Source organism: Hippocampus guttulatus, chromosome 20, assembly GCF_054856545.1.
Source record: "Hippocampus guttulatus isolate MCC_2025c chromosome 20, RoL_Hgut_1.0, whole genome shotgun sequence".
Classification (NCBI taxonomy): domain Eukaryota; kingdom Metazoa; phylum Chordata; class Actinopteri; order Syngnathiformes; family Syngnathidae; genus Hippocampus; species Hippocampus guttulatus.
Genome location: NC_141280.1, coordinates 8,686,652 through 8,708,112, shown reverse-complemented (window position 1 = coordinate 8,708,112; position 21,461 = coordinate 8,686,652). Strand labels below are relative to the sequence as shown.

Here is a 21,461-nt window from a genome sequence, read left to right as displayed (position 1 = left end):
GATTGCATGGAGGACAGGAAAAACTTGTATCTGCTGTCATGAATGATGGGCTCATTGTGTTCACAAAGATTATTTCCTTTTTCTTTCTTTTTTACAATCCAAAACCGTTAAGAACATCGTGAGAAGGAAGTCACTAAGGTATTTTGGCAGTAACCTCACTCCACCCAGAAGATTCAAAGTGTCGAAACCACGTAGCATTTATATTATGTAAGGTTGTCTCAAAACACATCAACTTCCCTACCCACAATCATGGACACATCCAGGACCTGGTGTGCTCTACTGGAATCACCATCAACATCCTCTCCAGCTCCAACCACCTAGCCATCATCTTGCATATCAACATTCCTACCCCTAAACCCAAACTCAAGCGCACCATCACTTTCCGCAACATCAAGTCTCTCTGACACCATCTACAACCAGCTGGCCACTCCCTAGTCCTACACCCTCAACCTGTCACTCCTCCACTAACCGATCAGTCATTCACCCAGTTCTCCTTTGATCACCCCCTATAACTGCTTCAGACAACAAAGTGTATGCAGAAACGTGGTGAAGATTGCACGACTGTCTGTGTCCTGTGTTGTGTTGTGTTATTTTTGTTATTTTGACTTCAAAATGGCGCCGCGTGAGTGGCTGCCTTTCCAGCAGCTCCTATATTTTGTTGTTCTACTTCTTCCTTTCATAACTTTGCTGCTGTGAATCGGGAATTTCTCCATTGCGAGACTAATAAAGGTTTTCCTTAATTATGACCGCCACAAACACTGATTCATGCCTTTATCGCCTCACGACTCGACGACTCCAACAGCATTCTCTCCTTGCATCCCGCTCTTCGCCTGTAGGTGGCGCACCATTTCTCGGCTACGCACGGGTCCGGTTTGGGTTGCCGCATCACTGGGCGGGGCGCCGCTGTCGTGTAACTTCCGGTAGGCTCGGGTTTCCCAGCGAGTCGGTATTTAAATACGAGCTCCGTAGGAGGGGAGAGAGAGTGACCGGCTGCCGCCCCATAACGCTCCGAAACACCAAAGCTCAACTCTTTGTCGCTCGTTGACTTTCATTTTTAATTCCAAACGACACAAATCCACTTTTATGAGCGTGTTTTGACTGCAAACGGTTGGTGGTGGAAGGAAGGACAACGGCGGTTGACAGCGTCGCGGCAGCTCAGTGCATCATTGATGGGATTCCTGTGCTCGCCCACGGCCCCGTAGCGGCATTGGGACGCTAATATTTTTTGGGACATTACAATATATTGTATTAAATCGAATATACAAAGGTGTGTTTTTGTCCCATTCGGAATATCACGGGCTTGGAGGAAGCTGGAAGAACCCGGATGAAGAGAATGCAATTAGAGTGTCGTCTGTAATTGGCACAACACAAAACCATCTTGACAGCTTGGGTATTGACTTTTTCCTCTCTTCTAATAGCGTATTATCTGCTTAGAACCACACCCAACATTTATTTAGAACATATATTCCCTTACTTTTAATTCTATACCACGTATTATTTAAATGTGATTTTTTTTTTTTTTTGCAAAGTAAAACAGAAGACATTTGTTAGTATATTGTGCTTAGTAGCCCCAGTTGGACACCCTTGTGCTTAATTTATTTTTGAAATTTTCATGATGGCTCATATTTGAAGAGGCCATCCACTCTTTGTGCGCCCTTAAAGATCTAGGACTCACCAACCAGCAGACCACAAGAACCAATCAGCTGAAGAAGCGGCAGCAGCAAAAAGAAGCGCAGCCGTCATGTTCAGCTGGCTGGGAGGCGATGACCGCAGGAAGAAGGAGCCCGAGGTCTTCCAGACGGTCAGTGATGGTCTGAAGAAGCTTTACAAGACCAAGCTGTTGCCGCTGGAAGAGAGCTACAAGTTCCACGAGTTCCACTCGCCGGCGCTGGAGGATGCCGACTTTGACAACAAGCCAATGGTCCTTCTGGTGGGCCAGTACTCCACAGGCAAGACCAGCTTCATACGGTGAGAACACAAAACAGACACAATTTGGATCAAATGGAGATATTAAAAGTTCATTCGATGAAGACACGCCCAACTGACTGTTTTCCCTCTGCTGCAGCCATTGAACATGCCACATAAATAGAGAATAGTAAATAGAGCCGGAGATAACATTTTGGTTGTCTCATGAAGTTGCATGTTTTTAATTATATTAATGTAAACTAGGACCTGGTTAGTGGTTTGAATTTCAGCGCAGGCCTGCCTTTGTGGAGTTAAGTTCTCTGTGTTTCTGCAGAGATTCCCTCTGGGTACTCCAACTTCCTGCTACATTGCATGTTAGTTTCACTGAAGATTAAATTGTTCAAAGAGTGTTTGAGGAACATTCTGTTGTTTGACGACAAGTTAACCAATGCCTAATAAAAACAAATATTAACTAACAAGAGCCACATTTGATCCCCCCCCCCCCCAGTCCTATTTTACTTTATATCTTTTTTTTGTGACATTTGTTGTCAGTGTGGCCTGAATTTTCCATCAAGTTAAAATACATGCCAAAACTTTGGTTGAGCCCAAAATTACGACTCCACTTTTGGTGGCTTTCTCTTTTAAGAATTACTATCTTGGAATGTGTTGTTTATTTCACGGAGTGCAAAGTGGGAAGACGACTGCTCCATGGATGCGATGGGAGCCGGATGTCTGAGCTCATGCCGAGTTGATGGTCCCCGAGGCTCAAGGAAGCCTCGGGAAACATATCGGTGTGGCGTCATGTTTAGATTAGCCAAGACTCTCCGTTGTTTGAACCGTTGGCCATTTTTAAATGTCATTGAATTAGTCCTTTCAAGCCAGCGAGGATGGTCTTTAGCAACTTCCTGCATCTCCTCCTTCCTCTCTTTTGTCTCTTCATCATTCGTTTACTGATGACAACTTTGCAGCACATCCCCCCCCCTCACCCTCCACCCACATTTTAACACAACAACGAGGAATGTCCAAAAGGCTTGGTAACCTTTGGTCACGCCCGCCTGCATTCACACTTCATGAATGATTCATTTCAATATTTACACCAAATGTGTTTGTTACAGTTACAGATTAAAATGTTTATTTTAAACATATAAATATAAGGCAAACCCCAAAAGGATGATACGTACGTTGCATGACGTGCTATCAAACACTGGTACACAGTCGTACGCGTGTATTGCACAACCTGTCGGCGGAGATGGCTCCACCAGGCGCTGCTTGCTCCTCAGGCAAGGTGTGTGTGTGTGTGTGTGTGTGTGTTTATATATCTGTGTGTTCATTGTAAAGATGTTTTTAAAAAAAGTGGGGGTGGGAGTCATCCTTACATCTGTCAACGCTTAAAACACTGACAAGAAAATTAATAGTCGCACCGTAAATCGGCCTGCGTTTACAAGACACGACATAGTAAGATCGTTTGCACTGCTTGTAACATGTAAGATGGGGGATTCAAAACCGGAGCACTCGTTGGGTCAGGAGTCACTTTTGGTAACTTTAAAAAAAAAAACGCGATACTCACTATAAATAATAGAAAATGCCATTACTGATGAAAAAAAAAATCAGTTTAAGTGATAAGCGTCTTGCAATGTTGGACCAATACAGGGGCTGAAAGAGTCATTTGTGTTGCCAACAAATGGCTCGAGAGTCATTTCAAATCTTGACAATTGATTCAGATTTCTGCTCGAGACGTTTTGTACATGAGAAAGTTGGCTAAATTCCAGAGATGGCCATTCCGTCCGTCCCTGGGATGGAACAGTCCATCCATCAGTCATTTTTGGGACAGAGGACGGAGGATGAGAATTTTTTTTCCCCCCAAAAGGACCGAAGTGAGTTGTCAGGTACCACCAAGGAAGACGATTTCCTTAAAGATCACCTTGTTGTCGCCCTAAAGAGCATTAGCTCACGTTGGGAGGATCGGCAGGGAATTAAGCCGATGTAGCCACGAAAGCCGTGTCGAGCCATCTGCCCCAGGTTGATTGGGAAAAAAAGTATGAGAAATATGGTCGGTTGACCTATATAACGTCACGTCCGTATTTTAAATTAAAAAGGGAATTCTTATCAGTTGTTACTTGTCAGAAAATACGATAACTAAGTGCCTTTTGTAGGGTCAGTTTTCATTGCACTGCTTTTAGGTTGGGCCCTTGTAAGCGCCAAAAACTTCCTGGTCGTGCGGAATGCAGCAAAAAAAACAATTGCAGATGACCATTTCTGCCTAGCAACAAGTTGCAAAGGTTTCACGTGACTTGGAAAACTAGTCCAGGCATCATCTGTCTCCCACCAAAAACCAAACACCGTTGATGTGAATACAGCAAGCTTGACTTACCACACCATTGACCACAGGTGTCAAACTCAAGGCCCGGGGGGCAATTTCGGCCCGCCAGATCATTTTATTTGGCCCGCGAAAGCGAATCATGTGTGGCAACTTGCTAAAATCTGTACCGAAATGTCAAATTGTCATGTGTAATAAATAGCGTTGAGATTTTGCGATAATTTTGTTACCCAGTTTACACTCATTTGAACAATCTGAGGGAAGACGTACTGTAACTCCAAATTGGCTTGCGACTACAATGAGTTTGACATCCCTGCTGCCTTGACTATCATTATAGCCGAAATTCTCTCCTTTCGCTTCAGTATAGCTTATAGAAGTATGACACTTGCAATGTTTCGCCGAGTTGACTACGTGCATACCATCACATATATTTTTTTAACCTTTTGTTTTCATATATTTTGCCTGGAGATCGAAGTTGGAGAACTTTCACCAGAGTCCCACAGAGTGCTTTTTAACTCTGCTCTCATCTTATCAAAAGCATCTCATCACGGAACGCCTCACTTGCCCCCACAGTTACCTGTTGGAGCAGGATTTTCCCGGGATGCGCATCGGCCCCGAGCCCACCACGGATTCCTTCATCGCGGTGATGCACGGCGACACGGAGGGCGTGATCCCCGGCAATGCCCTTGTGGTGGACCCCAAGAAGCCCTTCAGGAAGCTGAACGCTTTCGGGAACGCCTTCCTCAACAGGTTTGCGCTTCGCCATGTTGTGACGCTCTCGCACCAAGTATGCGAGGTAGCAAGCGAGCCAAAGTGAGAATCCGCAGTGGGGCGCTACATTCCTTTGTGATTGAATTTCCTTGCCCTCACCAATCGGGCTTTTGCTCTACCCGCCGGCGGTCATGTGTGTTGCCTATGTATGTAGGTCATGCCACAGTGACACTAAACTGCAAAATTCTCATCACGTCCAGGCTAAGATGAAATAAAAACTGCAAGTAGAGATGAACAGCCCCCGCCCCCAAGCCCTTTTTTTTTTAAATTACATTTTGTTTGCATCTTTCCTAAGTAGACCAAGAAAACTGTATTTTGGAACCTATGCCTAAAGTCAGCCATTTTGGTCTGTAGCCATTTTAGGGTTGTTTTGGAAACATTTGTTTAATCATGCCTTTCGTCATGCAACCTAAAATTTGGTAGGCATGTCTGTCATAACTAGACCTGCAAAAAGGTTTGTTCAGTCACGCTAGAAAAGAAACTAAGTCTGCCACTTTTGATTTGGGGGGAAAAAACCTCCCCCCCCAAAAAGTCCCCCAAAACCCAAAGACATACATTGCTAAAGATACTTGCTACCAAAGTTGATTTACGAGACAAGTTGGGCGGCACTAAATTGCTAAATGTTAGAGTTTTGGTCATTCCACAAAACTCTTCATAACTTGTTGCTGATGAAGATCCTGCCCTGAAGAAATTCATCAGCGCTCCTTCCTGGCACTGGCCAGGCACTAAGTTGCCTCATGACGCTTCATTTTGAGTCTTTAATGAAACACACTAAACATTGCCGACATTTTGACTGAGTGAGCGGGTTCGGCTGTGAGAGTTTAGTGGAATAAAAAGACAAGCAAGCAGTGATTTAAATGGTTACGGTAGAAAGTTCAGCGTTTTTGTGTGCAGAGAACAGATGTCAGTTTTCTTTGAAGCATGTTTTGTATTTACTTGGGCTCGCCTTACCGGACAAAAAGTGCATCCCCCCCTTTTTCAATTTGTTTCAGAATAATCACAAGAAAAAGACTTGCGTTGTATTATGCATTTGATGCATGCAGGTCATGCATTTACTGTAATTTCTACAGCTGGCCGCCGAGTTTGTTTTGACACGTTTACACAGTCTTGATCATCTGTGTGTGTGTGTGTGTGTGTGTGTGTGTGTAGGTTTGTGTGCGCCCAGCTGACTAACCCAGTGTTGGAGAGCATCAGCGTGATTGACACCCCAGGGATCCTGTCAGGAGAGAAACAAAGAATCAGTCGAGGTAAAACAACACTATCGTGACACAAAGGCTGTTTTTGCCTGCGTGTGTGTGCTTCTGTGTGTGTATCGTGCGCGTTCATTCACCAGACCCCCGTTCGTCTACCCAACACCCGACCAGTCCTATTGAATCCTACAATGTCAGCATTTCGGAGCGGGGGGGCAGGGGGTGAGATTATGTCCCTTTGGTTTCAAAGAAGAGTTGATAGCGTCCAAAATGAGCTTTGATCGGTCGCGTGCTTGCATTCCGGCATGCAGTGCGAAGCTAAAGACGATTAACTCATGAGACATACTGTACATGTATGAGACCTGGTTTGTGTCTGGATGTCTTCTTTTGTTCCAATTGCTTTGGTGTAAAAAAAAAAAAAAAAAAAAGGAAAAAAAAGTTTGAATGAACGAGCAAACATTACACATACCACATTGCAGAGACATAAAGGCAAAGGGCAAGTCCGAGAAACCTTTTCGGTCTGCTGTGGTGTCACAAAGCGGTTGCATCCCCAACACTACACGGTTGGCATCGCCATACCAACGGCCGACGGACAAAAGAAGCTGGATAACCCAAAACGGCACAATGTCCATGTTTGATTTTACACTCCTGTCTCTCTTGTCTGACTATTTCTTTGGTCTCTACGCACCCCTGTTGGTGTGTGTGTGTGAACACTCCTTATGTGTGTCCAGAAGAGGAGCTATCAGGCTATAGCTGCCTCCGTAGATGTCCTTATGGAGGTATTGTCTGTTAGATGTCGATGTGCTACTAAACGAGCAGTTAGCAGTGTGCTACTTTAAGGCTTGGAGGAATTTGTGGACTCCTTTCTTGCCCTTTTTTTTCTGAATCTTGTAACATGGGTTGCAAAAAATACACGCACAATTTTTTTTTAAACTACAATTGCAATACCATTTACAGATTTGCTCCACCAAATTCGCATTGTTAAGCAAACCATCAAGGCGTCGCTTGTTGGTTCTGCGCAAGAATCGCTTGTTGGTTCTGCGCAAGAAGCCGCATCTTAACACAATTTTTTTTTTAAAAAGCGTTACTGCTACTACGACTACTGCGCAGCTGACACTTGGTTGCAGTCAACACTTTAATGAGAGTGACTTTGCATGGTTTGCCAATTTTTGCACGTCACCATGTCGCAAAATGATCTCATTGCTTCCATGGTGACAAAACCGTCATGGTTCATAACCGACGTGGGTTTTTTTTTTAATTATTCTTCTTATTTTTACAGGCTACGACTTTGCAGCCGTCCTGGAGTGGTTTGCCGAGCGCGTGGACCGGATCATCCTGCTCTTCGACGCTCACAAACTGGACATCTCCGACGAGTTTTCCGACGTGATCAAGGCGCTGAAGAACCACGAGGACAAGATAAGGTACTTCGAGAACGGGGGACCTTGGCTCTTGCGAATCATGAAATCACAATTGCTGTTTTGCTTGGTTTTATCATCAGGGTGGTGTTGAACAAGGCCGACCAGATCGAGACTCAGCAGTTGATGCGAGTGTATGGCGCGCTCATGTGGTCGCTGGGAAAAATAGTCAACACACCTGAGGTAAACATCTTTTTTTTTTTTTAACTTTTTTAAGTTGTACCAGAGAAGCAAAGCGATCTGTGCGTCCCTCTTTTGTCTCCGGCAGGTGATTCGCGTGTACATCGGCTCTTTTTGGTCGCACCCGCTGCTGATTCCTGACAACAGGAAGCTGTTCGAGGCCGAGGAACAGGATTTGTTCAAGGACATCCAGTCGTTGCCGCGCAATGCCGCGCTGCGGAAGCTCAACGATCTGATCAAGCGGGCGAGGTTAGCGAAGGTAACGCTCTCTCTTCCGAGACTCGTGTCAGGATGGTATGAAAGGACCTCTCTCCCATATGTACATTTTGCGTGTTTTTGGGAGAAACGTGTTTCCTGCCGTCATCCGGCTGTTTAAAACAATTGGGATCACACGTGAATGATTTCCTCTTTTCTTGCCTGAAGACAGATACTCAACCACTTGTCGGAAACACTCCAATGCATTTTTCCTGTTTGACAGCTGATGTGTGTTATGCTTTGAGGTCATGAGACAGACATGGGGGGGGGGGGGGGGGGGCGACTTATGTTGCTATGGATGCCGAATTTCCTTGATTGACTTCTTAATCTGAGGGCTAATTTGGCTAGCCCAATTCCTAAACGGGGCTAATAGTTTGAGATTTTCATTTCGTTTTTAATTCATTTTTTGTTCATTCAGTTGGATTGAAATAGCTTTTAGAGGATGCTAGTTATCTTGTGTAGTTATGAGTTTCAGTATTATTATTTTTACTTTGAAAAAATATCGTTGCTCTCCTGTGAACATTAGATGCCCATTTTCAATTTTTATTTTTATTTTTTAACATTAATGGCATGTCAGCATTTCGGACATCCTATTAACTTTATTTTTTTTAATGACAAGAATGGACAAATGTTTTTTTCACATGACAGCGATGATATGGTTTATCAGGTGGATGATTGTCAAAAATAAAAAGGTCACTAAGTAAACCGCAATTGTCAAACGGCTGTTTGGCCTTCCTTCCTTTTGCACGGACGTATAGCAATACGGAAATACTTTTAAAATGAACTCCAAAGTTCATATTAATTGACAAAGATGGAAACAAAGAACATGTTTTCTGTGTTTATAATTCCGTTTTCGATTGGATCTTGGATTACCGTGTGCAGCTGTGCTTGATGTTGTCACTTTCCTCCTTGTCCTGATGCATCTTTGAATCCCGTCACGCAGGTCCATGCATACATCATCAGCTCTCTGAAGAAGGAGATGCCGGCAGTGTTTGGCAGAGAGCACAAGAAGAAGGAGCTTATCACCAGCCTGGGAGACATTTACAAGCGCATCGAGAGGGAACATCAGATATCACCTGGAGATTTTCCAAATCTCAAGAGGATGCAGGTAAGGATGAGGAAGAGGATCTGTTCACCAATAGTTCACAATGATGTGCTTTTTTTTTTCTTTAACTACCTTTAGTGTTGGGAAGTAGCGAAGTCAAAATACTCTATGAGCTTCAGTTGATTTTTCAGGTATATGCTCTTTAACAGAGTATTTTTTTTCTGAGGGTTTTACTTTTACTTCCAACTTTTTAAAACGGATATTTGTAGTACCTTCAACTCCTTACTTTGTCAAAATAGGCTAAGCACTTTTTTCCCCCCAAGAATGTGAGAAGGACAGAAAAGAAGGGGAAGTGAGGATCTGGGCTCTGCGCTGGTATGGCTGCTTTAGAGCGCCTCGTTGTTGGCCATGAGTGCACGCACAGCAAGGGGAGGAAAATGAATGAGTAGAATTTTTTTTTAAGTCCAATTTGAGAGATAGCATGTGCACCCAGGCATTTTCATTATTTTGAAGACATATTTTATGTGCTTGGTGATTTTAATAAATCAAATTAAATTTGGTCTTGTCTGCGGTGTGTCAAATTTAGAAAACCTTTCACTTTACAGGGACTTTAAGGACAGAGTTTTAGTACTTTTGCCATCTGTGCCTCCTTTCCAGGACCAACTCCAAGCTCAGGACCTCACCAAGTTCCAGCCCCTCAAGTCCAAGCTCCTGGAGGCTGTGGATGATATGCTTGCCCACGACATTGCCGGCCTGATGGTGCTAGTACGCCAGGAGGAGACACAGCGACCCAACCCCGTGGTCAAGGGCGGCGCCTTCGACGGCACGCTCAACGGCCCCTTCGGCCACGGCTACGGAGAGGGTGCCGGCGAGGGTATCGATGAGGCCGAGTGGGTGGTGGCGCGCGATAAGCCAGCCTACGACGAGATCTTCTACACGTTGTCGCCAGTCAACGGCAAGGTGACGGGCGCCAATGCCAAACGAGAGATGGTTAAGTCCAAGCTGCCCAACACGGTGCTCGGGAAGATCTGGAAGCTGGCCGACATTGACAAGGACGGCATGCTGGACGACGAGGAGTTCGCACTGGCCAACCACCTCATTAAAGTGAAGCTGGAGGGACACGAGCTGCCCACCGAGCTGCCGGCGCATCTGCTGCCTCCTTCCAAGAGGAAAATACCAGAGTCAATGTAAATGTCACAAATGATTTAAAAAACAGAAAAGGTAAACACTTTTCCACTAGGAATGGACTTCATAATCCAGTCATTGATTGAATCGATTAATCATATCTTGGAGCAATGGAGGCAAATTAGATGTCAACTGGAGCAAGTTGATATTAAGGAACAACTCTTCGGATCAATGCATGATACAGTGAACCTCAGTTTATCGTAGAAGATCCATTCCAGACCCACCTGCGATAGTTAAAATCTGCGCTATGGACTATATAAAAAATAAACAGTTGATAAATAGTTTCCACCCCATCCAGACACAATTAAACTTGTGAAACAATATTTAAATTAGGGCCCGACCAATTAATTCATCGGACAGCCAATTTAATTGGCCAAAATTAGCTCTTTTATAAGCCCACCCCCCAAAAATTGGCCAACTTTTACATTTTCCTCTTTGTTGTAGAGGCACAAATACTGATGGGCAACAAAGTGTTGTAAAACAGTCAAATGTTCTGCCTGTAATTCATATCTTTGTTGTAAAGTGAACCAAAAAAAAAAAAAAGAAGTTATTTGATTCATTATATCGATTTTAATGGGAACAACGGTGTAAAACTTATGCAAATGGCGCAAATTATCAACCTAACGTTCAGTGTATCTTAAAAGAGAAAAGACCAATAACAAAGACATTTTAGTGAAATTGAATTGAAAAAAAATACAGTGTATATACAATTTTTTAAAAAAACAATCACATACTGATGTAGCTGAACCAAGGATTAAGAATGTAAAGTCCCTGTAAAGTGAAAACCGAGTAGAGTTTTGTTAACAACCTGACAAATTTCAATCATAAAAAAAAATAAATAATCAAGTACAGAAAACAAAGCTTCAAAATTGTGAACAATCAAGCTACTGTCAAATCTCTGAATTCACTTTACAGGATCTTAAGAAACACTGGGACACAATGGGAGTCACTCAACAATGTGAATAATGACAGAAATGTTGATGCACAGGAATTCTTTTGGGGGGGTGAAGGATTGGCTAAAAATAATAGAAATAACATAGTTTCGCCTGGTAACAACTGTTTTTGAAGTGTTCTGCCTCATTTTTGGGAAATGAGTCCAAAGGGTTGACAAAAAACAAAAAAGTAGACTAGATCAAATCCCCACCACCCCCCCAAAAAAACCCTTAGTGTTCAAAACGAGGATCGCAGGGATATGATGGTGTCCCAATGTTCCGATGTTTATACTGTGACTTAATATGTGTACTTCTATTGTGTTTGTTATATTATTGTATGAGACCATTATGTATTTGGCTAACTCTCTTCTAACTCCTCAGCGGCAACACACTTTTTTTTGTTTGTTTTATGAAGATCATTAACATGAATTGACACTTTGGTATAGCTGTACACATTACCACTGACGTTACCTGACTGTCGCGCAATATGCCAGTATTATTATTCTTCACTCCACTTGATTTGACTCCGAAAATACTCAAATTTTTCTTGCGACACATTAACAGTCTGTGCGTGTCCGTCCGTCTCTTATCATGTGAATGTGGTGTCCTTCAAGAAAACTGCTTGCATTCCAAAGCGCACGCGTTTATGCTGGATGTCTCGCTTCCGATCAGCACAATAAACTTCATGAAAAAGACCCATGTCTGAAATTGTCATGTTTTTACACATTTGTCTGTTTAAAAAAAAAAAAAATCCAACTGCTTAAGTAATTTATACTCCCTTTGCGTAAATTAACCAGGAACAATTTATACAGACATACAATATATATGAAATGTAAAATATACAGTATAAAACAATTGCAAATAGAAAAATAGTGGAAAATGTTTCAGTGTGTAAAATGTGCCATTACATTTCTAAATGTTACGGCATTTTATTAATAAAAAAAAAAAAGAAAACACAAAATATCAATATCGATTTTAAGAATTGCTCACTAATTTACTTCTTCATGAAATCTTATCAGAATTTTGAAAAATTCCAAACAGACATTGTTTTTTGTACTCCTCCCTCAAAACATGCAACACTGTCCTCTTGCAGGGAAAGTTCTCCTCTAACATGCACTTCCAATCTCACCTTGACTCTGACACCCCCCCCCCCACACACACACTGTAACTCAATGGGGTGTGTGGTGTGGTTATTTTGAGGACGCATGTATTTCCCGGAAAAAGGAGACAGTGAGACAGAGTCGCCCAAAATGATATCTTATCTGTCCCATGAGGAAAAAATATATATATACTGTACAATATAACAAGTAACTGCTTTGTAAGTGGTGTAAAATGACAGTGACGCACAGCCATGTGATGAATGTGTGTGTTTGCGTGTACGAGGAAGCTATACATCACTGTTAAACATGTCAACAACCCCCCCCCCTCCCATGAGAAATCATGGAAACTGAAATAAATTGTTCCAGGGTCAAAATAGCCATTCCAAGCAAAAACGTCTGACTTCCTGTGTCCCAGGCGACATTTCTACTAAACTTCATGATGTTAAGTGAAACAGGGTTGGACAAGGGTGTGGAGTCACAAGTCACAAGAAGGGAGCGGCGACACAAAGATGTTAATTAATGGCCGCCGTCATGGAAAATTTGACAAAGGTACTTCTTGAAGGGTTAATTGTTAACTGTTCATATTGCGACGGTCATTTCAAGAGTCAGACTACAACATGAAATAGACCACCAGGGAAAGAAAAAAAAAAGATAATGCTCACTTTTATTGCTTCACAGTTGAGTGAGAACTTCGTCCCATGAGGCTCTGCTGCCACCTAGAGGCTGCTCACATACTCCTCATGATTCATATTTTTAATCATGAAAACAAATTGACTCAGTATTTTTATAAGACGATGGAGAACCACGAGGGCTTTATTTTCTCTCTTCTAATGTAATTGAATTTGAAATAGTGTCCATTTCTTAGTATATACAAGAAAATGTACAACCCAGCACGGCTCTAAATGATAAAAGAATTCATTATTGAATCGCCGATTCACTCTCATTTGAACAATTATCCATAATTACCGGTATGTTTGCTGCATGACCAGCAGATTGCGCTCTTTCTTTCATTCCAGAATCTCTGTAGTTTCCAAACCCGATTCTTTTGGTTTACTCACCCACAAATATAGATTATAGCATATCCTTCACATTTTTATAAAATTAATATATTTTCATCGTACAACACTGAAATAAATGGCCCAACGTTACACTCTATGCCCTGTCCTTATACAATGTTTATTCCAGTGTAAATTTACCGATTTCGGTAAAATACAACCATTATCTGAACTGCTAGCAACAAAAAGGAGTACACTTCGAAGTGAAAATGTCCACATTATGACACAGAAAAAAAGGTTTTAAAAACATGACATTAACATGGTCTTTTCAAAATAAAATGGTCGACATGCTGTGTCTTTTCAGGTATTGGTTTTAGAGACTTTTTTGTGGGTCTACTCATGATAGACACATCAACTAAATTTCATGTTTATAGCTAAAACTGGCTTTTGGGGCTGAATTTGTGACGTAAAAAACCCAAACACTAAAATGGTTATTTGGAACCAAAAAGGCAGACTTCCTGTATCTTTTCAGCCACTGGGTCTTGACACTTTTTTGTGGCTCGACTCATGATAGACATACAGTATCAACCAAATATCATGTGGCCATGTAAAACTGGCTTTTTGGGACTGAATTATAACGTAGAAAAAATGGCAAAATTACACTAAAATGGCTGTCTGTCATTGGCCCTAATCCACTTCCGTAGTACGTTTTCAGACATAGGTTCTTAAGACTTTGTGATTGGTCTACTCACGGTTATTTTACTTAGTGAAAATGGCTTTGGAGGTTAAGCGTTTTAATGAACATTTTGAATGGTTCCTTGCAGCCATACACAAACACACAGACACACTAATTATGAGTCCTTACCTTAACGTTAGCAGCAAATCCTCATGCTAATGCTGCTAATTTAAAAAAAAAAAAAAAAGTTTCCGGAATCGCTGAACTAAAAAGTCAACTTTAAACTCGCCTCATTGACCTTCCTTGTCCCGCTCATGTTGCCATGGCAATCGGCACCAGCTTATCATGAGTTCAGGATGCCTCCTTGAGACGTAACCCGCCTCTGCGTTGCTTTGATTCGCATGACAAAATCACACTGAATTCCTTGTTTTGGTTTGGGTTTTTTTTAGAGGACTTAAGAGGAAATTAAAATTGGAGACAGAGCCAAAAAGCAGGAGGTCAATATCAGGCCCGAGTAATTACACACAGCTTCTCGGGTTGCTAGGAGATGACGGCTAAGGCGGGAGACAGCGGCAGAGGCGAGACGACCATTTACAATCATGGAATAGTTAGCGAGGAATATAAACTGCGCTCTTTGTTTGTTACGATCCGTTTCAAATGATAAACCAAAATGAACAGTGGAACACGCCTTGGGATATGAGTAGCGGTCAAGAATTTTGAAAAAGAATCTCACTTGTTTCTCAAACTGTTTTGCACAATAGCAACGTTTATCACAGATCATCACTTTTTTTTTGCAGCATTAGAGAGAATGCTTGTCTCAGGATTGATACTAAAATGTATTTTGGGGGTATTATTTAAAATATATATATAAAAATAAACGTGACTTTTAGTATTCAGGCATTTTTCATGCACAGACAATGAAGAAAAATCATTCGTAATCCACAATGGCATGAAAGTGATGGCTTGGACTCTCAGCATTCTTAAATGAGGATGAGCGCTTTGACGAGTGCGCTGTGCCTTTAAATGGTGTCAAGTCGCCAAGGAGTAGGGAGCGGGAGTCGAAAAGTGGGGGTGGGGGGGGATTTATAGTGAGCGCTTTCTCTCAGTCTGTGAATGCTTAGAGCACATTTGACCAAAAGAAAGAAACACCCCGGAAACTACAGTCGTCCTTCCAGGAATTTCTATTATTATCATTATTACTATTATTAATATTTTTTTAATGAGCATCTGAGCCCAATGAGCAACACCACCGATGAGAGACTTTTTCGGACTGTAGTATTTTCGGATCGTGTCGGCTTCTAATTGTTCAAGTGCTCTCGAAGCAAATACGATGGCACAGAAGGATGGGAGTATGGTGGGGGACAGTTTGGGGGTCAAAGCTGTCCCGATGGGCCCCACGCCAGGGGGGGGCGGGGGCGGCGTGGTGGTGGAGGTCCGCGAGAAGAAAGGACCCCTGAGGGCCGCCATACCCACGATGCCTTTCCCTCTGGCGGTCATATGCCTCTTCCTCAACACCTTCATACCTGGACTAGGTGAGTTTTACATACATTTTGTCTGTACATTGTTTGTATCCTATATTTTAAAACCATGTCAAGTGAATTTAGAGATTCGTGTGACCGAGAGAGAGAGAGACAGAGAGAGAGAGAGAGAGAGATGTATAGATATAGAACCCGCCAGCTAAGAAGAATGAGCTTGCGAGCTAGCTGGTAAGAAAGATGCCAGGCGCGGTAGTATTTGATTGATAATTGAGTGGGGCGCGGTTCCCGTAACGCAATTGGGACGTGACAAAAACGGCAGATGATTTATTTCGTCTTTGTGACCGGGTACTCTCCTTGATATCCGTTTTATAAAAGAGACCTGGGGAGATGAAGATAACCGTAGCTTGGTTTTGCTGAGTCAAAAGTGAATTAAGGATATGTGCGACGTCATTTCACCGAGGACAAACAACATGGCTTTTTCCATTCATTCATGCGTTTCTCATGACAAATATCTACAATTCACTTGGAGATAGCCACGAGTCAATGACAGATGTCCATTATTGGTGGATATGTAAGTGACGTCTAATGGAAGAGTCAAGTCAAGTTTATTTGCATCAACTTCAATTACGGCTGACTGTCATGAAATCACAGCCTAAAAGTGAAAAACCAAAGCAAACCAAAATATGTTCAACTTTTTTTCCCCTTTGCTTGAGCAACCGCTTGAAAATGTCACCAACAGACGTCTGGCTCCAAATTCAATGAAAGGCGTCCGCCAACGCTTCGATCGAACCCCCGCCCACAGACACTTCCCTTCCTTCTGGCAACCGTGTTGACTTGATATGTCATCTCGACTAAATTGTCCCGAGCACCTGCGCACTGTGCAATGCATGTGGGTTTGCCTGAATGCCTTGACATTTCACTGAATGGCCGCGACTAGTTGTTATGACAACGCAGTTTGAAAATGAACACAACTCAGTGCCGAATGTTTGCGCGCACGTGAGTGAGCGAACGGAGTATGTTTTGCTCCATACAACCTGGAGGCCAAAATAAAATAATCAGATTTTATTGTGTGTAATTCCATTTGGAGCCCTGCATCATCTCCTGTCCTTTTGAGTGTGTGCGTGTATGCGTTGTGTTGTCTCAGAATACACAAAAGGAGCCACCGTTATTAAAATAACAAAACGTAATACACGGGACATTTGTGCATCATACCGAATTGTGCCCAATACATGGTGCCTTGGAAATGTCATTACTGTCTTCCATCCGATAAAAAAAATACACAATAAATGTTTAGAATGTGCGTTAAAAAAAATGTATATACAGTATATATTTTTTTTTTCAATGGCCATTGTGCTGCTCCTTCTAATTTGGGCACCTTGGCCAACCTGGGGGTGCAGTACAATACAGATATACAAATGTATGTCCATAGAGACAGTCCCAATTGACTCCCCAGTAAAATTGGATGGTCATCGCAGAGGATAAAGAATATATACCTAAGAGTATTGTTCTATCTATGCATGTCACCATCTCTTAACCGCAACGGTCTGAAATCAAAGCTTTCTCAGTTCAGCCGATTTTACAGTTCCACCAAATTGTACGTTTGGGAAGACCACCATCACTTTCCAAAAAGGAAAAGCACACAATGCATTGTGGGTAGTCGTTCCCAAAGTGATCACACTCGACTCTTTCAAAGCCTCTCTCACTCTATTGTCTGCCTTTACTTCTCCCGCTCGTCTCTTTCTGTCTTTTTCACACTCAGTCATTAACGTCCCACACGAGCGGTGGGCGCTTCGGAGACTTCTTTGTGTAATTATAGTCATTAGTCTGGTTAATATCTGGACAAGCGGGGACACACACACACGCTCACGCACACACGTGCGCCAGATCTTCCACACGCTCCTTCAGTCTTTTACACAGGGAAGATTATTATTACAATTTGAGAGTGCTTCCGGGGTTTATTATTGCTGTATAAAAATGGTTTGTAAAACCAAGGAAACAATTTGTCGAGATTTAAGCGTGAGATGAGTGTATCTCCTGCGCGTGGCTATGCACACATGCATACGCACGCACGTCCCACCTGCTCCGACTGTTGGGTTCCATCAGTGTGACAAGAAAAACGCCCACCATGCATTCCTCACGCTGGCACTCTTACTTTTTGTCACCTTCCAAAATCCACACTACTGCTTACACTGCAGGGGTGTCAAACTCATTTTTTGTCGTGGTCCACATTTTAGTTAGCGTTTCCCTTGGAGGGCTGTTGTAACTGAAACCAAATTTAAAAAAGACAATAATAATGGTTTATTCAACTATTGTTTAAGTTACTGTAAGGAGGGGTTTGGTTCCAAGAAAATGCTTACAATATGTCTCTTGATTATTACATGGGAGAATTTTAAATTTTGATAGATATTTTAGCAAGCATCGTGGAAGTTGACATGTTTGATTTGCTTTCGCAGGCCACATAAAATGACATGGTGGGCCAGATCAGGCCCCCAAGCCTTGAGTTTGACACCTTTGGCTGACAGGATTTCATATTACAGAGTGGAGAAAACTCTTTTCATTATTATTATTTTTTTTTTTTTTTTATTGTTAAACAATAAAAGTCGTAGGAAACTGTCTGTAGTTGTTTGGCTCGACAGACAACACGTCAAGTTAGCCGAAGCAGTTTTTGAGTAAGCTCGCAAGCATTGTCATTTAATCCATTTGATTGAAGCACTTAACAAAGTGTACAAAAAGGGTTTCGTAAATTATTGTGACATACAGTATATGAGTCATGGCTTTCTTGATCGTTGCAGGGTCTTAAAAAGGAGGCAGCTAAGCTGTATAAAGTGCCGTCTGCAGCGCGCTGTTTACGTCCGTGCCTGTTTGCGATGTCACTGCTAGTCTGATGAAACGTTCTCTTTAAAAGGTTTTGTCTTAAGTGACCCATTTTCCAAATATTTTCATCTCAACTACTAAAGTTGGTCTTGCCAACGAAAGATGTTTACATATGACAACACTTTATGAACAGATTCCAACTCACTACAGTACTTTTTTTTTTTTTGCAGTGTGTTGTGTGCCATGACTTTCCCGGCCAAAATTCTTAATGGCTGCTATGATATTTGCCGATACCCTCAATACCCCCCCCCCCCCCCCACGTAGGCTTTTCAGCTTGGCAATATTGTGAGCAATAAATGACAACCGCTTTTGTATTACAGGTACCTTCATCTCAGCCTTCACGGTGCTGTGCGGCGCTCGCAGCGAGCTGGTGGCCGAGCGCGGCGCGTGCTGCGTCTTTTGGCTCAACGTGGCAGCCGCTCTCATCCAGATTGCGACGGCCGTCATCATGGTGGGCTGGATCATGAGCATCTTCTGGGGCATGGACATGGTCATCCTGGCAAGTCAGTCTCATCGCACTCCTCCGCCGCGCCGCTCAGCTTTATTTGGACATGAAATCATACACAAGATGAAGTCTTTTTTTTCCAACAAGAAACATCACTCTAGAATAAACATCATACTAGAATAGTGCTTCATAAAAAATAAAAATAAAACATCTAGCAAATAAAATGAAAACAAATCAAACAGTTTATCATCATTCATCGGTTCAGCATCACACCAGAAAAAGCCACAACATATAGTAACACATTTTATTCGTTAATTCCAAATTACACTTTAAGGCAATTATGTAGTTATTTTAAAAACACAATGTGTAATTATTCTGGTTGTATGTTAAGTTTGATCGGAAATCTAAGACGGGAGTGCCATTAGGCTTTTTGAAGTCTTTTGTTCTCTATCTGACAAACTGATGAGTTGACTTCAATGCAGTGCGTAAAGTGTGTGTGCGTGTGTTTTTGTGCACGTGTAACTCCTGGCTCTTGATTATTTATGCAGAGAGGCTGGGAGCTAATGTGTTCCAATGTCGGTTCATGTCGTCAAAAGGCGCAGAATGCACAAATTCCCACTTTTCTGCCATAATAAGAAGATCTCCCTCCTTTCCTCCTAATGATCTTCCTGCGTCGCATGTGATCAATCCATTCTTCTTTTCCTCCCCCTCCACCCATCCGCCAAATGAGCACCATTCGCCTCCTCCCACACGGTCGCCTGCCGTCTCTCCCGCATCTTGATTGCCGTATCTTTTCCCCTCGCATTAATTCCACCCACGTCCCTTTTTCATCCAGGCTTTTTCACCGGTCGTGATCCGACGAGTGCAGGTTGTGCGCATCAGTCAGGTGATGTTTCAGGATGACATGTTGGTGAATTTCAAGAACTAACTTGTCTTTTTTTCTCTCTCCCACATCTTCTTCCCGAAGTTTCTGATGGTAGGTTATTAGCCCCCCCCCCTTCTTATATTTCCATTCTTCAACAAGGCTTCCCAAAGGAATTTGTAACACACAAATCAAAGCTAGAAGCCAACGTTATGCCATGATTGTCTTTCTGAAAGAAATACAGTTATGTGTATGCAAAAGCAACAGGTGTTTTAACTCACAACAGGCGACATTGGGCAGGGGGGGGGAGTTGAATTTACTCCATTTTATTTCGAGTTCTTGCACAAAATAAAAGCATCTGGATCCAAATACATTTTTTAAATAGAATAATAGTCTACTTCTAACATATAGTATCTGGATTCGGGTTTATTTTATTTCACGCAATCACTTGAACAAATGACATCGAGTACAATGAAAAACACACTTACTTACACATTCATCATTTTAGGGCACCGCCTGATGACTGTTTCAACCCGTCTTTTCTTCGTCCCAATCCAGGCTACAGAGATCAGGGCGTTCCTCAGGACGTCTGATAGGACTCAACAGTGTGAGCTCAAGTGGGGGGGCACCTGGACACCCCTACCCCGAAACACGCCGGCAAACTTTCCTCCTTTAAACAAAGCAGAAGACACCGGGAGGCGTTTACTAGTCGGAGTAAAACAGAGGGCATGAATTCTCTGCCGAAATGTTAGCAAGCCTAGGAGCTAACCGCGACAGGCTAGCCGCGAGGCGAGGCGGGAACAAGTAGTGACAAACACGCGTGTACTTCCGGAAATAACTGTCAGTGTTTTTTTTTCGTGTTTAAACCATATAATCTACATCAAAAATTCAAAAAAGTCAAATGTAGTGCCTTGACATACCTTTATGTGTTTCTTAAAAGAGTTGTGAAAATATTCTACTTCGTTTGTGTTCGCATGATTGTATTATACTGTCTTCTGGTGGCCAAGTGGTGCACACCAGAAGAAGCGGCAATTTAATTAAGTGATTTTTTTTGTTTGTTTTACGTTCTTATCAAGGATAATGAGCATGGTCGTGGAATGTATTAAACTTGTAAATAATGTTGATCTCGTCTTAATTTGCGTCTAAATTACGTTTTGTGATTTTTTTGTAGCTAGAGCCAACGTGCAGATTAATTGTACTTTCTGTCATCTAGTGGACGATCATTTAATTGTCACACCTGTCACTATACATCACTGGCAAAGATAGAAGAAAAAAAGGCAGATTGTTTGGAGTAAATCACTAATTTGCAAAAGAATGAAGTGAAATTTGATTATTTGGGTTGGGACTCACTGCTCATCAAGGGTTTCTTACCAATTCTTGCTTTTGTGTTGTTTTTTGGGGGTTAGTAAAATCTAAATAAAAAAAGGAACAGTGGCTTATGACAATATTTCTGTAAATGGTGCATTCTGCTTATTAAATGACACACTTAACACTTTTGTGGATTTGCCATTATTTTATTTTTGTAGTTTCCACGTCAAAAGATAAAATAAGTTTAAAAAAAACATTTTGAAAAATAACTTTAAAAAACACAAAAACAAGACAAACTGAAAATGAAATGCAAATGTGAAAAATGAAAACGCATCTGGTCCACTTGTTTATCCAGAATGTAGCTCAGATGCAAAGGCCAAGCAGGGAGGGCCAAAAAGGTGGTCCTGCTGTCCACGATGAAGTTTGTTGGCCACGCTGCCGATTTTCGTCTCGTGACCAAATAAGGACATTGTCCTGCATTTGCTGCAAGTCCAAAACTAAACATAGGAGAGCTGAGCCCTGAGATGC

The 21,461-nt window shown here is 42.2% G+C and overlaps 2 protein-coding genes and 1 long non-coding RNA gene across 4 annotated transcripts; 2 read left to right on the top strand and 1 right to left on the bottom strand.

The window, feature by feature from the left end:
* The first annotated feature begins 1,741 nt into the window (after window positions 1-1,741).
* Window positions 1,742-11,890, top strand: LOC147187900 (EH domain-containing protein 3). Its single transcript, XM_086100029.1, has 8 exons — window positions 1,742-1,968; window positions 4,796-4,972; window positions 6,143-6,240; window positions 7,463-7,604; window positions 7,682-7,781; window positions 7,867-8,037; window positions 8,977-9,141; window positions 9,736-11,890. Exons 1-8 carry the CDS (start codon window positions 1,742-1,744, stop codon window positions 10,267-10,269), a joined length of 1,614 nt encoding a protein of 537 aa, XP_085956155.1. The 3' UTR covers window positions 10,270-11,890.
* LOC147187901 (uncharacterized) lies at window positions 1,822-9,032 on the bottom strand. The gene is made up of 3 exons (XR_015097620.1): window positions 8,907-9,032; window positions 6,168-6,209; window positions 1,822-1,959 (listed from the first exon to the last, which is right to left on the bottom strand). It is a non-coding gene; the product is annotated as an uncharacterized LOC147187901 (long non-coding RNA).
* A 3,175-nt stretch (window positions 11,891-15,065) lies between the features above and the next one.
* LOC147187899 (protein stum homolog) lies at window positions 15,066-21,121 on the top strand. Of its 2 annotated transcripts, none has more exons than XR_015097619.1 (3): window positions 15,066-15,498; window positions 18,639-19,739; window positions 20,184-21,121. XR_015097619.1 is itself a non-coding variant. In XM_086100030.1 (3 exons), the coding sequence occupies exons 1-3, from the start codon at window positions 15,297-15,299 to the stop codon at window positions 20,216-20,218; spliced, it is 420 nt and encodes a 139-aa protein (XP_085956156.1). In that variant the 5' UTR covers window positions 15,066-15,296; the 3' UTR covers window positions 20,219-21,121. The 2 variants fall into 2 exon arrangements, 1 of the variants encoding a protein (XP_085956156.1); XM_086100030.1 differs by having other exon boundaries at window positions 18,639-18,821.
* Window positions 21,122-21,461: the final 340 nt, after the last annotated feature.

Excerpts from the sequence above, each read along its gene's own strand:
- LOC147187900 (XM_086100029.1), top strand. The coding sequence starts at position 1,742 with ATGTTCAGCTGGCTGGGAGGCGATGACCGCAGGAAGAAGGAGCCCGAG. Across the intron at positions 4,973-6,142 it reads GGGAACGCCTTCCTCAACAG|GTTTGTGTGCGCCCAGCTGA; the intron begins GTTTGCGCTTCG and ends GTGTGTGTGTAG. Across the intron at positions 9,142-9,735 it reads CAAATCTCAAGAGGATGCAG|GACCAACTCCAAGCTCAGGA; the intron begins GTAAGGATGAGG and ends CCTCCTTTCCAG.
- LOC147187899 (XM_086100030.1), top strand. The coding sequence starts at position 15,297 with ATGGCACAGAAGGATGGGAGTATGGTGGGGGACAGTTTGGGGGTCAAA. Across the intron at positions 15,499-18,638 it reads CACCTTCATACCTGGACTAG|GTACCTTCATCTCAGCCTTC; the intron begins GTGAGTTTTACA and ends TTTGTATTACAG. Across the intron at positions 18,822-20,183 it reads GGACATGGTCATCCTGGCAA|GCTACAGAGATCAGGGCGTT; the intron begins GTCAGTCTCATC and ends GTCCCAATCCAG.